The sequence below is a fragment of the Lates calcarifer genome, linkage group LG20 (assembly GCF_001640805.2).
Source record: "Lates calcarifer isolate ASB-BC8 linkage group LG20, TLL_Latcal_v3, whole genome shotgun sequence".
Lineage (NCBI taxonomy): Eukaryota > Metazoa > Chordata > Actinopteri > Centropomidae > Lates > Lates calcarifer.
In genome coordinates, this window is record NC_066852.1 from 6264316 (window position 1) to 6286611 (window position 22296).

General features: G+C 42.4%; 1 protein-coding gene across 6 annotated transcripts in view; it reads right to left on the reverse strand.

Moving 5' to 3' along the window:
- Positions 1-1364: 1364 nt before the first annotated feature.
- LOC108893837 (uncharacterized) overlaps positions 1365-22296 on the reverse strand; it is a 51791-nt gene continuing 30859 nt past the window's right edge. For 2 of the 6 annotated variants that reach the window (XR_007815270.1, XR_001962724.2), the window contains 2 exons: positions 16715-16779; positions 1365-2634 (listed from right to left, as the gene is read on the reverse strand). Coding sequence is in view for 2 of the 6 variants with exons in the window: in XM_051078553.1 (XP_050934510.1) it covers positions 1868-2067; positions 2597-2634; positions 16715-16779 (303 nt within the window). In the remaining 4 variants the exon portion in view is untranslated. Of the gene's footprint in view, positions 2635-9630; positions 12845-16714; positions 16780-22296 lie in introns of those variants that run through there. The other 4 variants (XR_007815271.1, XM_051078553.1, XR_007815272.1 and 1 more) reach the window with 4 other exon arrangements.

Here is a 22296-nt window from a genome sequence, read left to right on the forward strand (position 1 = left end):
CCTCTACTGGGAAATAGTTATTCATATGTATCCATATTTATTTCTCTACTATTATGCTTTGTGTTAGATTGTAATAAGTGCTCATGAAGACTATGAGACTTGTCATACATCATTGTAATTAGACTTGAAAATTTGACTTGAAATTTGTGCCTGTTTGATTTCATGTCTGTGCGAGGACTGCCATTTCCTTACTTTAGTAAAACTAAACTCAAACAACTTAATCAGCAAAATGTACAGTACAATTGTAAACCTCTGACGCAGAAAACTTTTTAAACAGCTACCATGACACATTAATGAGCTCTAATTTAATCCTCATGCCAACCTTTATCTGATGCCTGGAACCGGGGATGAGAAATAAAAACACTCAGAGAGATGAGAAATCAAAAGTGCCTGCGTATATAACAAAAGCTGTCTGAATGTCTGACAACAGCTTTATAACACAATTAGTCATGGCTAACCAGACTGCATGTAATCCACTTACTACAGCTATTGCAAGGAGTTTTATTTTAAAAAAGGCGCTTCACAAATGAAATCACTGCAATGTCATGAAGTATCAGTCTAATACTCATGTGACCTCCTAATTAGATCTGCCTTAGGAAATGATTTCATTTTAAGGTTTTGGTTGATATGTCCAGTGTTTCCACTGCAGTCTGTGTGCTGATATGAATGTTTTATAAAGTGGAGCTCATGCAGAGTGTTGCTGCTCAGAGTTACGGCTGGTGGATGATGGGAGCTGATGTGACTCGCAGCCAGCGGTGGCCTGGGCTGAGCTCTGTGCTTTGTTCCCGGATTGCGGGGTTAATGGTTTTCCGTACTGGGTGGTGAGGGAGGAGCAGCGCAGGTTTTTCAAGCATTCTGTGTCGGAAAATTAGGATGCAGCCTCTGTTGTCAGAGCTGGGGAGCTGTCTGCCACTTTCCCAGCAGCCCTTGGGCCGGTGACAGGGAGATGGATGATATCTGCAGCCTGGCCGCACTGCTCCCCCAAAGCACACAAACATACACACACAAACACACACAGTCTGTCTCTAGTTCTCACACACACCACACACACAAATAGAGCAAACAAAAACACACCTACACATAGACTCTCTTTCCTCCCTTTCTTTCCCTCCTCTTGTATTCTCTTTTCTTCTTACACACACATACACACTCACACTCACTTACAGAGTATGAGTATTTGTCTAATACACCTCTCTCTTTGTTGCCTTTGGCAACAAAACCAATATCCTACATATCAAGGGGAATGAAAACCTCACAAGTGAAAACAATGAAAATGTTTTGAGGGGAAACTGCAGGATTCCTTCATTGTTTGCTTACATGGAATAAAACATTAGATTTGGAAATAACCAAACACACAGAACACGTTCAACAGAGACATTTATTGAAATCACTATTTACAGTATGAAAAGTAGAAACTGTATCATTTATAATTATTACATTTTCTGTTAAGACATAAAATGCAGGGAAAAAATTTAATCAATGTGAGCATTTTATTAGCACAAATAAAACTGCATGAGTCAAGTTATTAATTACTACAGTAAGTCAATTAGCATATCTCAGCACATAGTAATAGTTTAATTTTAATTAAATAAAACACACACTTGAACTGTCCTCAACTGTATGGCTTTGGGAGGAAGGCTGGACTTGAACCTGAATATATGTGTGTATCCATTTCAGCAGTGTTAAGTGTGTAAGCGTGTGTATGTGTGGGGGTGTCCATTCCTTGCCTCTCCCATCCTCCCCCCGTGCCTGCTTCTCTACCTCTCTCCTCCTTTCCTCCCTCCCGTTCTCATTGTCCTTACCTGCTATCCCGCTCTCTGCCACACCGCTGATGTTCCTGCAGTCGGGACCGAATCCAGCGGCCATGTCACCTGAGCAACAGCCGCTGCATACTAATGAGGAGGTGCGGGGGTGGCATGGGGGGGCTGAGGGATAGCTTGACTCTGCTCGGCTCTGCACCGGTAGGAAAACGCCTCCTCCACTTCACTTCAATCCCCCCTTCACCACCACCACCTTTCTTCTTCCTCTTCCTCCTCATCACTCTGGAAGAACACAGACAATGGGAGGCTGTAAAAGGATGGTAGAAAAACAAGGAGGTGAGAGGGGACAAATAAGGCTAGAGTGGTGCTGGAGCAGTGCAGAGAAGAGGAGAGGAGGGGAAAGAAGGTGAGATGAGAGAGAGGGAGGGTGAAGGGAAAAGGAGAACGAGGGCTGATAGGGAGCAGGGTGTTAAGGGAAACATCCATCACTGTTTTAAGTGACTGCAGAGGGATGGAGCTGAGTAAAAGGTCATCTGGTCTCTTTCTGTGCACAGTGGGCACCTGGGCCGAGCGGAGCCGCTTCCAAATGACTCCAGGCTAATTATCTTGCGCAGGCCGTCTGTTACGGCAGTCTGACACTTTTACTGACTCACTCGTCTACTGCAAGTGCGCAAGCAAAACAAGGTAGTCATACACCCAAACACTATTCCCTTCTCTTGTCTGTTACAAAATGGATCATAGTGAAAAAGACCAGAGAATAAGGCTTTGGATTTTGTTGTTGTATTGCAAATATGAGCTGTGATTTGTCTTACCTCGCAAGTTGTGATTTTTCTTACCTCTGAGTGCGGGGAAAGTCAGACAATTGCCAGGGCTCCTAGACAAAGAAAGACAATGATAGCAATTTAGCATATATATTAGGGAAAATACAAAGTAGATAAGGGTTAAGCATCGTCACTGCCTTTACAAAGACGGGACCAACATTTGAAACAAAATGTAACAGAACTTCTGAAACGTTTCTTTCGTGGTGGAATATCAAACGTGAAATCACTCAGATCACTTGTGATTATCTAAGTGTCCACCTGCTCAGGAGCTGAGTGGATGCACTTGAGGACACACTAGGAATCTGTGGTCGTGACCTGTGTCAGCAGGGACACAAAGCAAATCAGAGTGTGACTAAGCTAGCTGAACATGTGTAGGTGCATGCGTCATGTGTGAGCTGCAGTTTAACCAGAAGCCAACTAATCTGAATCTTGTGTTTATAACACAACTGACTGTGGTACTAATGTCTCGGCGTATAAAAGTCGCCGACACATTAGTCGCCGAGTGGCTCGGAGTGTAAACTCCGATTGGACATCTCTGCTGAAGTTACAACAGTCTTAACTGTCTGGTGGCCAATGGGTTAAAAGCTTTTGCTTGTGGTGACAATGCTAGGCCAGCTATAGGTCACATTCAAGTCCCAGCCACTGGATAGCCAACCTGCAAGACAGAGCATAATTATCCCAGCCAGTTACAGTTCAATAACTCCATCAAGCTGCTAGCCAGATACCAGGTTTCCCTGGCAACGCCTCCGAAGTGAATCACAGATCAGAAAGAGAAGGAAAGATAACACGGGACCCGGGGAGGGAGCAGGGCCAGGAGGACCGAAGGGGGATACACCCTCAAATACTGTGGACCTTTAGACAATACAAGCACATATGCATGCGCACAAACACACACAACAAACCAGGTCTGAGAGCATTCCAGTTGGCTGTGCTGAGACCTCTGGCCTGCCAGGCCGTCAGTCTGCTCCCTTTGAGCTTTGTTGTTTGGTTTTCAATCATCAGCCTCACTTTCCAGACTCCTGCTCTGTGCCCACAGGCCCACTGTGAAAATCCTCCAGTCTCAGCGCAGCTCGACTGTCCTTTCAACAGACACCCCCACCTCCCACAGCACTTACTGTAATCTGAAAAAGTTAATGGAGTTTATCTCTCATCCCTGTCGCCCTGAGAATAATAGAGAAACTTTTGTGCTTTCGATGCACAGGGATAATTACATTACAAGTGGCAATGCGATTTATACCCTTGATTGAATTAAAAGCAAAATTGATTTGGCTTTAGTGCAGCCTTTAGTGTAGTGGTGGTTGTGGTGATGTGTGTGGTGTGGTGTGTGTGTTCAGGTGACTGTCTGGCCTCCTGCCGCAGTGTCTGGAAACTCAGACGTCCCCCCCCACCCCACCCCAAACCCTCCATTCCAAGCTGCTCTGCTATCAGGCATACCTGATGCCCCCCCCCCCGCACACAAACACGCATACACACATACACCTGCAGTTCTTTCCCCACCCCCGCTGCGATAAGAGAGCCACTGAACACTGAGCTGCTTCACCAGACAACAAAACCTGACAATCAATGGAAAAAAAAAAGACTTAAAAAAAAAAAAAAAAACAAGCCCTCCAATTCACTAAACCCATCTGATTTCCATGTCAGCTCCAGCCCAAATCCAAATGTGGCAGATAAATGTTAATCTGTTCTTATTACTTTTATCGGGGAGTGATGTGGCAGTGCTGTGTGTTACATGACCACCTCTGAACAATGGAGTGTAATCTCTCTCACACACTCAGGTCCATCAGCTGGAGTCTTTGGTTTATCTACACCCATTCAAGGTCAGAAACAATCTTTGCTGCAGGAACTTGAAGACCAGCTGAGTATAGTGGCACACACTGAATGCTGTTTTTTTAGGATAAGTATTGATAAAAATTTACAACACCATATTTATGTTCAGCATGTTGCTGAGGCACTGCATCAGTTACCTGTACACAAAATGAAGCAAAGGCTGAATTTCTGCTTTTTGATCACTTTCCTAAATTCAGTTTTTAAGCACCTCCTCAATTTTCTGTAATTTTCTCTGTCTAAATTGTCACGGATATAAAATTCTTAGTTTAGTAAAATGATGAGACTGGCCCTGTGCTATGTAAACACAGCACATAAATGTTTTTATTGAAGGACAAAAAAAGCTAATATTGCACCCTGCTGTTCAGTAACTTGACCTCGACAACCACTTCCAGATTTACTATGATTGCATCTTATTATATCAAAATTGAAAGAAAAAAAAGAGCATTTTTAGAATCAAGCAAAATATAAAGCTCTTACTTTATTATTTCATACATTTCAGTAATTCATAGCTGACTGACATTCTGAATTTCCTCTCAAAATACTAATGATCAATTTAGTGGGAAAGTAAACAAAAAAGTTACCCTTGGCAACAACATGTTTCATAAACATCATATTCAAAAGGTCAGAGATTCAAAAATTAATTAATCTGCCTCTTTTCAGAGACAATAAAAAACAGCTTTTACAGAAAAAGCTTTTGAGGAATTTCCCCCAAAGGATTTTTCCTCCTTTTGCCCTGTTCCGTCAGACGCAGTGTAATGTTTAGATGGCACAAAAGAGATCAATTTAGCAGTTGCTCATTGAGAACTACTTTGACTTTGAACAAAGTTTGTATTCCCCATTCAGCAGAGTTACAAACTAGCCGGGAGCTGATTTTTACGGGGTGATATTTATTGGATCCTTGGCGGATTGCTCTGAGCATGCTGCTTTGTTACTGTTGGGGGAGCGGTGAGGATTTCATCAGTGGGCTCGGGTGCTGCCAGACTTTGCTGCGTGTCAGACAGACCCTAATAAAACTGTCTGGCTGTTTTGTGGGCACCAGCTCTGCTCTGGCTGTGCTGCGTCTGACTGTTCAGCACTTGTCGCACTGTGCCTGGCTGTTTGGTATTCATGGGGCATGGCACTCCTTCAGCTGTTGCTGGGGGCTCTGTGGCATAGGCACAGACTGATTAGTTGGCATCGGCATTGTTCACAATGAAACCAAATGGGGAGACGAGAAGGGAAAAAAAAACATAATTAGGGAGAGAGGGAGACTGGAGACTGGGAGAAAGATGGAGAGGAGGGTATTAGAGAGAAAATCAATTGTTTTGAACTGCATTCCTAATATGGGTAATTTAGCAGAAATTAGGTTTTCAGAAAAGCATGCTGCCTTGGGAAAAACTGAAAGTTTAAAAACCAGGTCAAGCTGTAATGGTGAATGAATTCATACCTTTCAATAGCATAAAGGAAACGAACAATTTTTTAAGCAGGCCTAATTTATTGTAATTGCACTTCTATAGTCATGTTCTTAAGAGACCAGTCCAATGTTTTCGTTTTCTATTCAATGTTCAATCTCATCTTTTTAGACAGACAGACAATGTCTGTCTGAGTTGTCCTACGCCGCCTCTTTAAATATTGATTTAGACCATTAACCAGTTTGGCTGTGACATCTCATGACAATGGCAAATCTTGACAGAAATGATCAAATTAAGAAAAGCTAAAAAAAAAAAAAAAAAAAAAAAAAAAAAAAAAAAAATCCTGTGGAACTGATTAAACAGTTCATTGATCTTTCTTTAACATACTATACGATCACTCTCTTCTGTTCTCTGATTTGAACACAGTCAGCAACTTTATGTATAGGAGGTATCACTTTCTGTCTCCTGTTATTGACTGACAATTGAAATGCATATTTTAACTGTAGTAAAGTACTATGGAAAATTTAGAAAACAAACAGCTGTTTCGTAATTGTGGTAATAAAATTTAAAAACTATGTATTTGGCTTTTGTACCTGGGTTGTGCATAGGTTTATATATGAGCAAGTAAAAACTTTAAAATCCCTGCTCTGCTTCTAAAGGAACTGTTAGCATGTTATATACTGATATTGATTTTGAAAATCAATATTATGATTGCAAAATATTTTATCACTTTCTGATAGTTGGCTGAGAAATGTAGTGATTTATGAAGTATTATAACTGAAACTACAAATCACATATGTGTTTAAAAAAAATGAAGAGTCAGTGGGTCAGCTGTTGATAAGCGATTAAGTTAGCGAACTACTAAAAATGAAATTATAAAACAGGTGTATTAAAATCAGAAAACAGCAGCGGCAGATGTGGCGTTGCTGCTGCAGTGTCTAAATGAAGCTGGAGTGATGAAATTCAGAGCGGCTGTCCTGGTAATGGTGGATCAAATATATTGGCTGGGTCGCTGCGATACTGTGCTGTGGTGGTGACAGGGGTTAATCAACATGAGACTGGGGTGTGGTGGTTTGGAGTGGCTGGTGTTCTGTCATTTCTAATCAGATCATGTGTTACTTGAATGGTATTCAAACAAAGATGTTGGCACAAAGAGACATTACAATGTTGGATGACAACGCAGTGCAGTGTTGAAGGGTATTTCGGATTCATGCCACTGACACTACTGCGATCACAAAAGGCGTTTTGATTCATTTTTAGAAATACTAATAATTCCGAACATGCATGTTCCTGCATACGGTTCATCAATTCCATAATTTTTAAATGACGGGATGGAGGAGCTGACTGAAAAAAAAATCCTACCAACATTTGCTTTTTATTGTACTTAACGACTTTCTTTCCCATCCCTCTTCCTTTCTCTACGTTGTCCCTACCAGTACCTGTATACATTTTTAACAGTAAATCAGTTGCTGCTTCATTCCGACTGCACCCTGGGAATATTCGGTGGAAAGTCGATTGTGCCCTCCGCCCGCGTCCCAAGAGCCTAACCCGTGATTTTTTATCAAGAGAGCTCACAAGTTAGGGTCTCAGGGAGCAGGTGAAGTACGACAGAGTCTACTGAGAAGCCGCAGTCAGCTGCAGGGCACCGAGTGGCACTGACACTTTTCTCTCTCTCTCTCTCTCCCTCACACACACACACACACACACACACACACACACACACACACACACTGTCTACTCCTCAACCTACTGCCACTTAAAAGTGCCCAATTTTTGCCCAAAGGCACCCACAGCCACAAAGTGTCTATCTTTTGTGAGGCATGGGCTGCAATCAAAAAACAAAACAGCTCTGTGCCCCGTACAGAGAAAAGGTTCCCATGTTCCTCCTTTCCTCCACTGCAGATAACTTATTTTGTTCAGAAGGCTCAGCTTGATTCCTGTGCACACAAAGACATGCAAAAGTAGAAACATTTTCAGACAAATGCTTACACGCATTAAATACCACAAGACACTAGACAACAACAGCGGCATCAAAAGAGAACAGCGATAACAAAGGAAGACAAAGAGGTAAATTAGTTGGACGTAGCGGTAAATTCGTTGCAGACGGCCAGACTTAAATTATCTTCATTGCAGCACCCAGACAGAAGCAGAAGCTGAGGATCAGACAAACAGACAAGCCTGCACTGCCTGCTCTGTGCTAACTAGCCTTTGTGCTGGAAAAGGAAAAGCCCCCCAGCCAAGCAGCCGGGCTCGCCTCTTTGTCCTAAAGAGCGTCGGCTGATCATCAGTCTACATTTCTCTCATCCAGGATGGCAGGACCCGGATCCGTCTGTTAGACCATCCCTCCGTTTGCACTGACTGATGGAGGCAGAGAGCCACCTAGCAGCCTCAGCCTCTGGCTTTCCACCACAGGGGCAAACACTGATAGTGCTCGGTCAGATATTAATAAATTAATAAAAAACCACAGAGCTTTGAGCCTCTGCTCTGTGGCTGCTCGGCGTTGATGAGAGTGCGGGTAAAATTCCACATAAAAAGAAGCTTTTTATGAAAGCAGCAGAGCAGAATAGAACAGGCTTGTCTCCGGCACAGGTAGAGGTTTGCAAGATGCCTCCAAAACTTGTGACCCCCCCTCAACTTCCCACCACTGACTGCAACACCCTTGACGCCAGACCCTACCACCCACCTGCCGAACTGTGCTGCCATGGCGGCAAGCTTGGCATGCAGTAAGTTGTCAGTGTCAAAGGCAACAAGCTTCAGTCAGACATAAAACAGTTTCTATTCTATTCTATTAACTAAAAAAAAAAGCTTCAGGCACAAAATGCTGAACTGCACATAAGATTAACCAAGTAATATTGAAAACATTCCCATGTCATTTTTGCCTGTCATGTACCCAAACACACCACTGACTGCCCCCACCCCCTCCACCCCGTCCTCCCATCCCGGCACCCATCTCACAACTCCTCCCCCTCAGACTAAAAAAAAAAAAAAAAAAAAAAAAAAAAAAAAAAAAAATCAGATGGATGTCTCTGACTGTCTCCTTCTCTCTGGGGAACGCCAGCCAAAGTGGAGGCTTCCGGAAATGAATGCTCCGCGCCACCCGACGCGTTGCCTTGCACGCTCACTCCTCTGTCTGCCACCGACTACGCCTTTTGTTATCCGCCTCTGAGCTGGGGATGAGGAAGAACACAGGGAAAAAAAAAGGCAGCAACAGAAGAAGGGGAGAAAAGGGGGTGAAAGAAAGAGATGGAGGAAAAGGGGGAGGGGAGGGGGAGAGGGTTTGAAGCCGGGGTGTCCGAGGAAAGCAGCCAGACGCAGGTCAGTGAGGTGGGACGCCTCTCCAACACCCTGCCCACCCACCACCCCCCCTCAGCACAGACCATCGCTCCATCCCAGCGCTTGCATTGTCAGCTCCATCTCAGCATCTTGACCCACCCCCCACCCCCCACTCCTTCACCTCCTCGCTCCAGACACTGGGACATCAGCCGTGTCGTGACACTGTCATCTACACCCTCTACCTATATTTTTCCACCTCTCCCTCTTTCCTCTATCGTCACAGGTCCAACAAGATAGGCTGCCGTCGCTGAAAAGAAAAAAAAACAAAACAAAAACATTTGCTTCTTCCAGCTGTCACTGCCACCGTAACTCGCTATCTCATGCAACCCCCCCCTCCCCCCATTTGACCCTTCCACCTGCCACGCCACCCCCCCCCCCTACCACCACCACCACCACCACCACCACCAAGCCCTGCCTCTCCAGCATCTACTGCCCTCTACCTCCAAACCCCCAACCCCCCACCCACCACCGTCCCCTCCCATCACACCAGGTCTGTACCTGTCTGCTTGTCTCGCTTGTCTGTTACTCCCTGTCTGCAGCTGCTTGCCCAAAGTGAGATACTGCAGCAGGAGTCTGCAGCGACAGCCCTCGCGCTTTCTCTCCCCCTCTCTCTCTCTCTCTCTCACACCCTCCATCCAGCCTTTGCTGGTGAACACGTTCCTCCCTGTGCTGATCAATTTCTTCTTTTTTCCAGCAGCGCACAGACACACACACACACACACACACACACTCTGCAGCGAACTGGTTGGCCATGGAGGAAGATGCATTGTAGCAATCCTACTGTCTTGCAACATGGACCGTAACATGAATGCAGTTTGCACTCTTTTATGCAAATACAAACAGAAAAACACTAATCAACAGATAAAGCAGCTGATACAAAACTGAGAACAAACATCTGTCATCTGAGACAGACGACACATAAATAGGGACCCTCGTGCAGACAACTAGCAGCTCGTGCACAGGCAACAGCAAACAAACTAACAAGACCCCCCCCAAAAAAAAAAGACAGTGACAGCCAACACGGCTTGAATGGAGAGACAAGACATAGGACACAGAGTGACACTATAGCGGCTCGGCTCAGCTAACACACACACACACAAAGTGTCACGCAGACAGCGATGTGGTCAGCACAAGCATGAACACAAACAGTCACTGTCACAATATTGTGACTGAGACTTGAAAGAAGCGAGTGGCAGCGTAAGGCACACGACTCCCCGCGTCAGAAGGGAAAGCAGTGGCTAATATAATGTCGAATTCCTCCATCACTGGAAACTGGTCTTACAGTTACTGCTTGTCAAGCAATGAATTTTTTTAATTATGGTTGTATGGTTTCACATTTGTAGATGTATATGCACACTGTATTTTCCACTCAATTATCTACATGTAAACTGATATATTCCACATTTGTCTCTGCAAGCGTAGTACCATAGAGACACACCAATGGGCTTTACAGATAAAAACATGTCATATAGTTAGATGTAGATATATAGCTCTTTAATATAATATGCATTTGAACTCTGTAAACACAATTAAAAGTCAAACTGTTTAAACTTGAGTTTCAGATGGACATCCCCAGCAGAAGTACCATTATGAGCTTTTAATGTTTAACAAATGCTTCACTAATGGATACTTCATGTAAATTATGCAACTGTTGTTATTTTTGTAGTATAGGATATTTAATCAAGAATGCTATGAAAGTGTGGGTCAAGGCGGTAGAATAAAATATAAAGCAGACAATTTTCTCATTCTCCTTCTGTCTGAATGAAATCTGCCCTTGACAGCTTGCTCCAATCTCAGAGTTTAATCACCTTCAACACCCTGGATAGATTAGGGTTATGACCCTGTGTGACATAGAGGGGGCAGGGAAAGAGATCTGCAAATGTTATCATTGATTGATAATGCCCTTTAATTCAAATGGATAACAGCAGTTTTTTTTTTAACTCTGCTGCAAAACAGCAAAGGCTGAAATAGAAACTGTCACTTCATCAGAGACAGTGAATGCGCCACTACCTTTCCATCCTACAGAAACATACAGAAGCAGGGCGAGAGCTAAGAGCCCAAGAGGTATAGAAGTAAATCCTGCAGCCAATGTCAAAACCGTGGCCAGGTTGAAGTCTATGGGGGATGGTTGGTCTTCTCAGATTGGCTTAGTGATGGCGGCTGTGACGCAGAGACGGGGGGTTGGGAACGTTCTGTATGTTAAAGCCAGCGGGGCCAGCAGGCGGCCATATAGGTGATCAATCAGCTCCATTACAGCCATGTCACTGCAGAGTCTGGAGCTGTCACCGCATCCCGCCCAGCACCCCTCCCTGTACACACACACACACACAGAGACGTTGCTTGCTTCGTTTCTAGTCTAGACTGGAAATAGAACCCAGTGGCGTGATGAAATTGGTCCACAAGAGCAAACCGCATACAACGGCAGATAAACAATCCTGTCGCTGTTATGTACCAATGACACATTTTCAGAGAAGTGGTGGGAATCAGGGCACATAGGTATCTTATTAGGGTGGGATTTGCCACTGATCAGAGAATACAGATCCAAGTTGTTGTGACAGAGTTGAAGCAGATTCTAATTCACTCTCTTTGAATTGTGCAGAGAAAAAGCTTTTCAAAGCTCCCAAAAATAGGACCGGCTCCATTGTGATCGTTAAGTAGCAGGCAGAAAGAGCTAAGAAACATTATGCAGCAGACAGTTGTAATGACACCGTTGGTTTTTCTACAATAAGCTCAAAATATCTCCACGCAGCCTGGAGATTCATATCTGTGCCACAGATGCCAGGCAAGCATCAGACAGGTATCCAAACAATGGACTTATCTCAGTCAGTGCAAGCCGCACAGAATGGGAACATGGAGCAGTAGAAGCGGGAGGGGTGAAGGAGGAGAGTGGAGAAGGAGGGTTGGCGGTGCTGGTGGGAGGGGGGCAGGACGCAGGGAATATGTGATGCACAGCGCCTCGCCAGCCAGCCAGCCAGCCAGCCAGCCAGCGGGACATTAATGACGATCATGTCTTGTCACACTAGCTGTCGGGCCAGTCAGCAGATCCTGCCCTTGTCCCTGCCCTTCTCCAATCAATGGCATTGATCTGTCCCAGGGGTCAAGGGGCAAGAGCGTATCAATAGGAGGAGAGTGGCTGATGCAGCAGGCGGAGAGGGGCTGACTCCAGACAGATCAATGACACCCCCGTCTGCCATTGGTGTGTTATGATTATTCATTTGCCATTAACCCGACCACATTAAGGGAATATGTTTCCTAGGGAAGAAATAGTGCTCGAGGCTGCTCGCTTTTATAGGGAAGTGAGATTTTATGAGTTGGGGAGCTAAAGTACCGGTCTGGCCAGAACTGACAGTGTTCTGGTCTCAGACAATTTGTTACTAAGGTCTCCACCCGTCGGTGACGTCAAGAACAAGAAGCCAATCACCGCTCTCAGAGTGGTTACAGATGCAGTTGGCTGATTTTGCCAGTTTTTTGTGCTTGAGTGTCACTCCCTGTGATAGATTAGGGCGGCTCTCGAAAACTTGAGGAAGAGAAAACATCAAAGTATATTGCCCCTGTGCGCTAGGTCAATTCCTGTGTATATACTGTTTCCCAGATCTCTAAACAAGAATGCTAAAGTGTAATCTGTAATGTGATCACAATGTATATACTGGATTCACTCCACCGACAATGGGGGCTGTGTGTATTTGCTTTTCTGACTCAGTGAGATTTATCTCCAGGTGGAGATATAAAGAGCTCTGAAGCATGGACATTTTCTAACTTTTCCAAGTTTCCTCAGTTTAGCTGTACACACTGTAGGAGACAATTAACTTTTTTTTGGCTCTGATAGTAAAAAGTAGCACTCAATAAATTTCAAGGCTGCATATTGAACTGGCCAAGGATGAATAAAATTTATTTCAAAAAGAAAAGATTTTTAAAACAAGACAGTGTTGAAATGAGACATATAATATGATAACTTTGTGCAACAGATACTATCACTGCTTGCCCAGAAATACAGTCTAGGTATATGATTGACTGCTTTTGTTGTTTCTCACTGATAGAATCTGGTGTAAATGTGTCACTGACTCACTGTCAAACCACATGGCATTGCCAGGACTTTCTGCTACACATAATTTGTACTGCAGGCACAGCAAATTCAATAAAGAGGATCCTTATTTGATTCATTCTTAAAGTCAGCCAAAGAACCTTGAGGCTCCTGGCCAACTGACTTCTCAAAGAGGCTGTTATAGCAGTGGGGACCAAAAAGAGAGAGAGAAAAAAAACAAAAAAAAACAGTGGCCTGAACCGCCCCTATCTAATCCCATAATTTATTTGTTCAACCATCCCATAAATGAAGGCCCAGCTGGAACCAATGACTTTTAGCTGTGCTGCTGGGGCAGCTGGACAAGGGAGTGCTGAGGCAGCAGGATTCTCAGCAGCGACGCTTTCCGCTACACATCTGGAGAAACGATTGGGGTTCAGAGGTGAGGAAAGATGAGAAAATCGCAGTTCTTAAAATAAACTCTAGCAAGGCACATCTTGACTCTCCATGCTCTGTTAAATTTGTGAAAGCTAAAGAAAGACCTCTTTTTAGCTAAACTGTAAAATAAAATATATATTCTGATTAAATAAAGCAGCTAGATTTCATCCTGCCCATTTCAAGCTGACTATGACACCCTGTGTGTCACACTGCACACTGTCCACTTATCAGCAGTTATTCTGACTACTTTCTGTGGTGGTCAGAGCAGCAGTGGTGTGAACCCTTGTAATGCTTGGTAGAATGAGGAAGGCGTCAGCTTCCTGACACTGGGGTTGCAAAATAGGAGATAAAAGGAGTTCTTAGGTTTCCAGGGATTTACCAGGATCATATTACCCCACAGAAACCTGTTTGATGACAGTGACTCTGTTGCAGATGCAAAGCTGAGCAGGATCTCTGGCCTTCACTGGAAGTCTTAGTATCATTCCGGATTTAATTACTGATGAGCTAAAAATAGCTGTTTCCAATTAATCCTATTCAATATCTGCACGGACAGGAAACAAGTAAGGGGTTTTCCAGGATTGTCTAAAAGATGGTTTTGGGAATTGAATACCTCTGTAAACTTAACAAACTCAAAGACTACTCTGTCTATTAAGCTAGTCTCTTTGTACTGATTTGTCACTGTGTTTAAGATTCTAATGATCTCTGTAAAATGAATAATAGATGTACTGTTATAAATCTCACATATACACAAAGCTGAGGTGTTCAAGTTCAAAATTCTTCTTATAATTATGTATTACAACACATCTGGCAACTGTAAGCATCTAACAACACAAAAAACTTGAAACCAAAGAACTAATTGGATAAACGACAAAGGTTGGAGAGAGGTGGTCCACTCAGCCCTGGCCCTAAACACAGCAAAAGCAGTGTCATCAATCAAACTGAAAAAACACTGTCACAATGATATAGACCTACAGCAGAAATTTCAGCAACGCTCCCTACTCAAGCTGCATTTCAAATCAAGTCATCCTGGAGAGTAAGAAACTGTGGTAAATCTTGAGCTGATCTGCCAGGGCATTTTTCTCTTGTGTGGTGCTTTGGAGTCATTTTACAAGCCGTGGCTTGGTGCCAGACAGAGATGAAGTCAGATGCATTCAGCCTAGTGGACAAGTCTACAGTAAACAGAGACTTCAGTGTCGCCAAGGCAAGCTTCAACCTGAAACTAGACCTCATCGCAGATGCTCATTGTATGGAACTGCGGACAATATATCACAAGGTTCCGAAACAACGTATAAACATTCAGGTTTTCCCACGCTGGGAAACCTGGAATATTGCTGAGGTCTGCTGAGGCAGCTTGGGGCAAACAGCTTTAAATAATCGTAGGTGTGATAATCAAACCTCTAAATCCCTGGGAAATGTATCTAACCAGAGTCAGCTGCCGAAAAATATTAAAATGTAATGTGCAAATGGCAACACTGTAAAACCATGGGGCATGACAGTTGCTAGAAAGAATCTGCTAAACAGAACAAGTCAGATTTATTATGATTACTATATTTCATACTTTGTGTTTATGTCGAACCATCTGTGCATCATAACGTTTGGCACACAGCTCACATGCGACTGACTTGAAAAACGCCCCATGCTGACTTAACAGGCTGAGGTGTAATACCAGGCCGCAAAGATAGAGCAACAGTTTCAAAAGCGAAGCCATCACTGTGTGAAATAGGTTCCACCACACAATTACACCTTAGTGAGACGATGGCAATCCCAAATAAGACAGTAAATAAAGCATAGTTACAACATTTTAATTATCAAAATGCCACAGTGTTGGTTCAGCAGTTTAACATGTCATTGGGCCTATTTAATAGCATAAAACTGCAGTTACTCCAAACATCTGTCATTAACAGGACTCAATATATCAGGACTTAGAGACAGACAGAGGAAAACAGTAGACTGCTTCTTTGTTTGTTCTGTGTGATTTGCAGTTAAAGGGATACATAATGCAATCGATGCAGCGTGGTTACTGCTACTAACCACAATGCATTATGCCTAAAAATACAGCATACGTCACAGTAACGCTAACTGAAGGTTCTGAGCCACAGGAGGCTGGCTAACCACAGCTAAAGGTCAGCTATGAAATGAGAACCTCAGGTGGGCAAAAATTACATTAACATGAAGACCATTAAGATGGTGTAGAGCTACTATAAAATGGAATCCAACTGAAAAATTCCATACTGTATGCTGCATTACGAGCAAAGCAATTTTCTGTACAGACTGATGTCATACGTGTACTCCAAGGAAAGCTAGAAGGTTGTACAGTTAACTCCCAGGGTGTAATTCTAAACCATACAACCTACTACCTCAACCCGGATGCACACATTTTCAACTAGGGTTCCTCTGCTCTATTTAGTTTACAAAGTATGTCATCCTCTAGCCCAAATTACACCCTCCTTGTCGAACACAAAGCTTCAACACCGTCATCATATTTCAGGGTTAAGATAACAAATAAGAGAAGTTGTGAATTGCCAGGATATTAGAGACATAATTTTTTTTTTCTTTTTAACAAATACTGCCATGGGATTATTATTATATACATATATAAGACCTATACCTATCATCAAAGTTTTTAAACAAAAGCAAAAAAAAGTTAAAAGACGACGTTCACACCACAGTGACAAAGACCCACAGAGGCGAGCTTGTGCTGTCAGATTTGCCACAAGATCGGATCTACGGGTTTGTGCCAAATGGTTATGGCCAAAGTACCAAAATAATTGAATAAAGGACTAAAAATGTTGCATAAAATCTAAGCACTGTAGTCTCTGATAATGCCACAAAGAACTCTACAAGTATGTGTGATGTGTCTCAGATGATGTCGTTCAAAGAGAGATGCCAATCAAAAAACACAAGACTTGGCCTCAAAACTTCCTTAACATCAGCTGACAGTGTAGCCGTTGTTTAACATTCACGTAGAGTGTGACAGTGACAATGAATTGAAAAGTCTGGAGTTAGAGGATTGTGAGTTCAGTACAGCTGGCATTTAGAGAAACTGCAGCAAGAGCTTTTGTTGAGATTCACCCCCAGAAAATTAAAGTTCATCACACAGATAGTGAGGGAATTGTGATAACTTACCCGTCAAGGATGTGTCTTGCTCTGGGGGGGTTTGGCAGTGTGGGGTCAATTTTTAGTTCGCCTCTCTAAAAACAGGAAAAAAGAGTTATCTTTAAATACCACACAATGGTGTGTCAGTGTTTTTTTAAAGGCCTGTTACTACATATTTAGATTTACTTTTAAAACTGGATGAACAACTACAGTTCTTAATCAACACTATCACAGCACTGCATAAGCAACCAATGAGTGGTAAGATGAGGGGAAAAGAAAAAAGGAGGAGCATTACAGTACAAAACATGCCAGTAACTATTCTAATAACACACACATCCACATGGGGAAAATATTTAAGTACAAATTACTGTACATTCTTAAGTTGCTGTGCCTCAGTTTGGGAGCATCACATGCCTCAGCAGTTCCTAAATATGAAATTAAGTCCATAATAATAACAATCAAAACTCTGTTGTGGACTGCTATCCCAAACTAGCCCACAGAATTGCCATAACAGTCCTCTTCCTGGCCAACAGTAATGTGGCTGTGGTGAGAGGTTAGCTCAACTTATCCAAGACTGCAGATAGCAGAGAGCAGAGCCTGAGAGGGATGCCAGTGTAATCAAGCATGCCACGGTCAGCTACCATTAACTGTGCCAGTGCCAGAGAGCCACAAACAACGGAATATTCCTACGGCTGCAGTGCGACAAAGGAAAGTCTGAAGTGAGAAGAGAGTGAAAATGCCACTTACCCAGATTTCTACTATCCTGTCTGATTCATCTTCTCTATTTTTCTCTATCCATACTTTCTATCTGGGTGTGAGCAATGAGCAGCGAGCGTTACAATCATTGTTTTTTTTGGTTTTTTTTGGTAATAAAAGGAATGATGAAACGACCGAGGGACACTTCTAAACTGAGCTCACTGACAATACAGGTTCAGTTCAGCGATGCGCTGTCCGCCATTTTCTACGAAACAAACAAGACCAAGAAAAGAAAAAACTGGATAAAAACGATTTGCTGGCATCATTATTCCAAGTTTCCCCCTTTTCTCCCTCTGTGTGTCTTTCTCTCTCTCTCTCTTGCCTAGCACCATTACAAAATCTTGGCTGGAAAGATCACATGATTTCCTACCAGAAAGCCACAGCATTCCCAGTAAGTATTCTGCTGACATTGTGAAGACATCTTTTGTCTAAATCAAAACGTTTGCCCGGCCTGCCCCCTCCCAAAATCTGGCACCTTCTAGGGGGGGAGGCAGTGCAAAGGGTGGTGTTAGGAGTCATGGCAACCTCTAACTGGCAGGCTGCCCAGCACCCCGAGGTGGGGAGAAGTAGGGGCTAATGTGGTGTTGAGCAGGAATGCTTAGTGCCTTCCAAAGTCAACTCTATGGGCGTGCTGGTTGCTTAAGATTTCAGCTCAGATGCCAGAATTTTTTTGACAGAGTAAATACAAAAGACTGGATGCATGACAAACTCGTACTGTACCTCCTGATTCAAATAGAACTGAAATAAAGTCTATACTATACTATAAATAAAGTCTATATGCTTCTTTTCTGTAACACAGTTTGTCTAAGCCATGCAAGCCTATTCGACGAACACAAACAGTACACCACATTCATGATATATCAAATAAGTCAAGTAATGTGGCTTGGTTCAAGAGTCCAAAAATGGTGAGGAAATAAGGAACTTCATGTGACTCTGTATGCAATAATTACCTTATTTTTTCATACGCTGTAGTTAAACTCCTGTTGAAGTCCTGTTTCTTTAGATTATTTTCACATAGACAAGCTCTGACTTCCAACCAGAGTTTCAGTATGTATTCAGTATGAGTTTCTCATGCATCAACAGTAGACAAACATGTTTTCCCATGCTGCAGTTTAGCCAGAACAGTAGCCAAACACAATCAGGTGGTTTGTTACAATAACACAAGCATATGTCATGAACCTGTGACTCACTAAAGAGCAAGGTATCCGCCAGAGAGCCTCTCATACACCCGCACTCTCACTCAATTTAACAACAAACTGTTGAGCATCTGCCGTACTTACTCAACTCTGTTTGTGATTAAATAAGAAGATGCTCAGTTTGTGACTGGAGCAGGAAGCTATTGCAAGGACTGGGTGATAGTTGTGTTACAGCTGATTTTTGTGGCTTTTGTTCTCACTGTGTTTTGTTAGATTTGTGTCTTTATAGCATGTGTAGAAATATTTTTTGATAGCCAACAATCACATCATAATTTTCCATGGTAAGTAAAAGTGGTATACTAATAGCATGAATGTGTACATACATGAAGCACTTCCATCATATATAACCAAATTCAAACTGTGTATGAATACACAACAAGCACCAGAGATGCACAAGGAGTCTTGGATAAACCAGCCTCATTTGACATAGAACATATTTGAAAGCAAGTGACATTCAGTGATGAAATATAAGCTTTTTAATGTGTATATTTAAAGAATACACATGAATACATACGTATATATATGCATGTGATACATATGTGATCAGTTCTATTTGTTATGTTGTGTATGTTTTAGTGAGTAAGGATGTCACTAAAAGTAAGGTAAGACCATGTAGCTTTAGCTGTGTGCTGCTAGAAATGCCAAAAACAGATTCTTGTGTATGATTCATTAAAAGAGTAGAGAAAGACAGTTATACTGGTTGGAGAAGATAATAAAATATAAACAATTAGATGAAAAAAAAAACAAAAATGTAGAACTCTGGTGCAAAGACTGGTGCAAAAAACACTCCATCTTGATAGCTTTTTTAAAGGTTTTTTTTTTCTTTTTTTCCCATAATGCAAAATGACATTTGTGCAAAGTTGCAAAAAGGTGCAAAAACTCACTCATTTGATGTAATTCATTTGGTAATCCTATAGGCAAATGAAACCAAGACAGAAATGCATGGGATTTACACAGTTGATGCCGAATAATGTAAATAAACACACTCTCCAACCTGTAAGCACATTTAGATCAGCTTCAAAAATACATGTGTTATGTGATTATACTTCCAGTAAAGCAGTCTGCACTGAGCTGACAATTAATGGCTGGTTTGTTTTATTATCTATCATCAACAACTGCTTCTAACAAAACTTTCACCTTCAGTTAATTAAATCCCTACAATCATCTGAAGGCAGTAGGAGAGACATATGTGTCACACCTGCAGCCTCTAACTTACCAAAGAGCAATGCTACCACACTGGAGAATCATTGTTTGAGTCATGTGCACTCAACACAATATTGCTGCAATACAGCCACACAAACATCTATGCTTTCCTGCACATCAAACTGGTCTGTTATGACTTGTATTCTATTTACTCCAAATCAGCAGCACCTAACAAAAAATAAAATTATTTGTACTTGGAGAAACTGCTCTGTACTCTCCTCTGATAAGCCATTTTTGCCATTCTCCATGATTGGCACATCTGTTTATTAAATATGAGATGAGTGCTAGTGCTGGCAGAGAAGATGATGATTAACTACTACACTCACTTTATATGCCACGTCATGTAACCCGTCTGCACATAGTCCACTACACACAAGGCAATAAAGTACAATTATATACATCCTCATTGTTTACAAACACAAATTGTGCTGTGATTACATGGGTAAAACCTCTAAACAAAATGGCCACGAATCCCTGTGAGCTGTTCATTTGCTCCAGCCTACATTAAACAGACTCAGCTAAAACAGTTCCAAAACATTCCCCCACTGAGAGGGTCATTTCATATCCTGAAAGGCAGGAGGCCAGGGTCAAAGTTCAAATTAGAGGGTGGGGGTGTTGGGGGGCAAAGGACTTCCCTTGGGGATGGGATAGACCATTGTGAACCAGACAGGGGTGGAAAAATCAGACAGACTTCTCAACCTGATAATAGATAGGATGCGATAAATATTTATAGTCAGTGGGGGAGGGAAAGATAGAGGTGGAAACAATAACAATGTAAGAAAAGCTATGCACAGTAGCTACTTGCAGGCAGCTCCTTTCAAAAATAAATAAATAAATAGAAAGAAAATAAATGCTGTACTAATCAGGAGTTGTTCATTTGACAATTGGCATTTTTGAAAGTCTAACACATTAGACATTTTTGTTATCTTTACCAAAACTCTGCGTATTGGCAGCCAAAAGTCTGAAGGAAGATAATTTGTGCTATTTTATTCTCCACAGACACACCAGAGACAGGGTGTTATTTTTGGCTCAAAGCTCTTATCTCCATTAATTTAATGTTGCCTCAAGCCGTGACAGAAAAATAGTCAACAGGTTAATCCAGACAGAATTTTATACAGTTCAGTCTAATGAGAGACATACCCATCCAGCCATTTGGTAGTGTGTGAGTATGTGACTCGACTTGCCAAGGATAGAATAGCACAATAAAAACCCAAAATGCTGAAATTTGACATTCTGTACAGAATATTTTGGATAAGTCTGTTTCCTGAGTTATTGTGCATACTGGAAAGAAACTGCAGACTATGATTGGCAATGAAAGAGAGAGCCGAGGCTGCACACAGGATTTATTCTGCTTCCCCCGTAGAGAGGCCTAGTCTTACTGTGCCCTGGTCTGGCCCCTCTTTCTTAGTGTTCATCCACAAAAAAGGATTCACAGCAGTATAAGAACAAATACAACTTCTCGACAGGAACAGGTAAGTGCAAAAACTAAAAACAAGACAGTCATGACACTTACAGACATTGCACAAGATACATTTTCTTGTACCATTAAGACTAATTTCAGATATCTACTTCTGAGCTCTATGATGCACACAGAGCAGCACTTTTATGTGTGAACAGTACAATAAAATACAGCTTAACCGGGTGCAAAAGCCAAAATGAAATAAATCACGACTGCAGAGCCACGCTCTTTCTGTTGAGCATTTGACAAAATTACAGCGATGCTTAGTATTCTGGCTTTAGAAGAGAGTCGTTGATGCTCATAAATATTGACTAAACTGTTGAAGATGACAGACATAATGTTTTGTGATGGCTAACCTGTGGTGTAATGTTGCTTTAAAAGCTATCAGAGCTTTGCCGTGCAGCCAACCAGGGCGATGACTTTGCCTGACCCACCTGTCTGTTGATCCTGCTGCCTAGCACCAGACTAAACACTGAGATTTTCAACAAGGCTTATTGGCTGCAGCTGACTAACCAGCAGCCAATCAGGGCATAGGGAGGGATGGATGGAGGGCAAGAATTGGATTGTAGGAGTAAATGGGAAAGAAAGAGGCTGTGCAGAGACAACCAAACCTCATACTGACTCTGAACATGAGGGGATGCCAAGACAAAAACTGCACAAACTAAACAAAATTAGTTCAACTGTTGATACTTTTTCCACGGAAAAATCTCATCAGTTTCTATCACTGAACACAGAGAGTGTCTTTTGGGGTAAACAGACAAAAATGCTGTACCTCAATTCAAAGTCACTCAATCACGATAGAGATATAAGCGTTTTTTGCTGGGATATCAAATGTTAATGCATAACGCTAACAAAGTAAAAGGGCGTCTGTTTGTGAATGGCACTGAATTGATTACCTGGCTTCAGACAAGGCTGCTATCAGACCGCGCTTTTACCGTCTCTGAAAGGGATCAATACCTAATGAATTCCAAACGGCGGAGTTTCAGAAACATAAATGT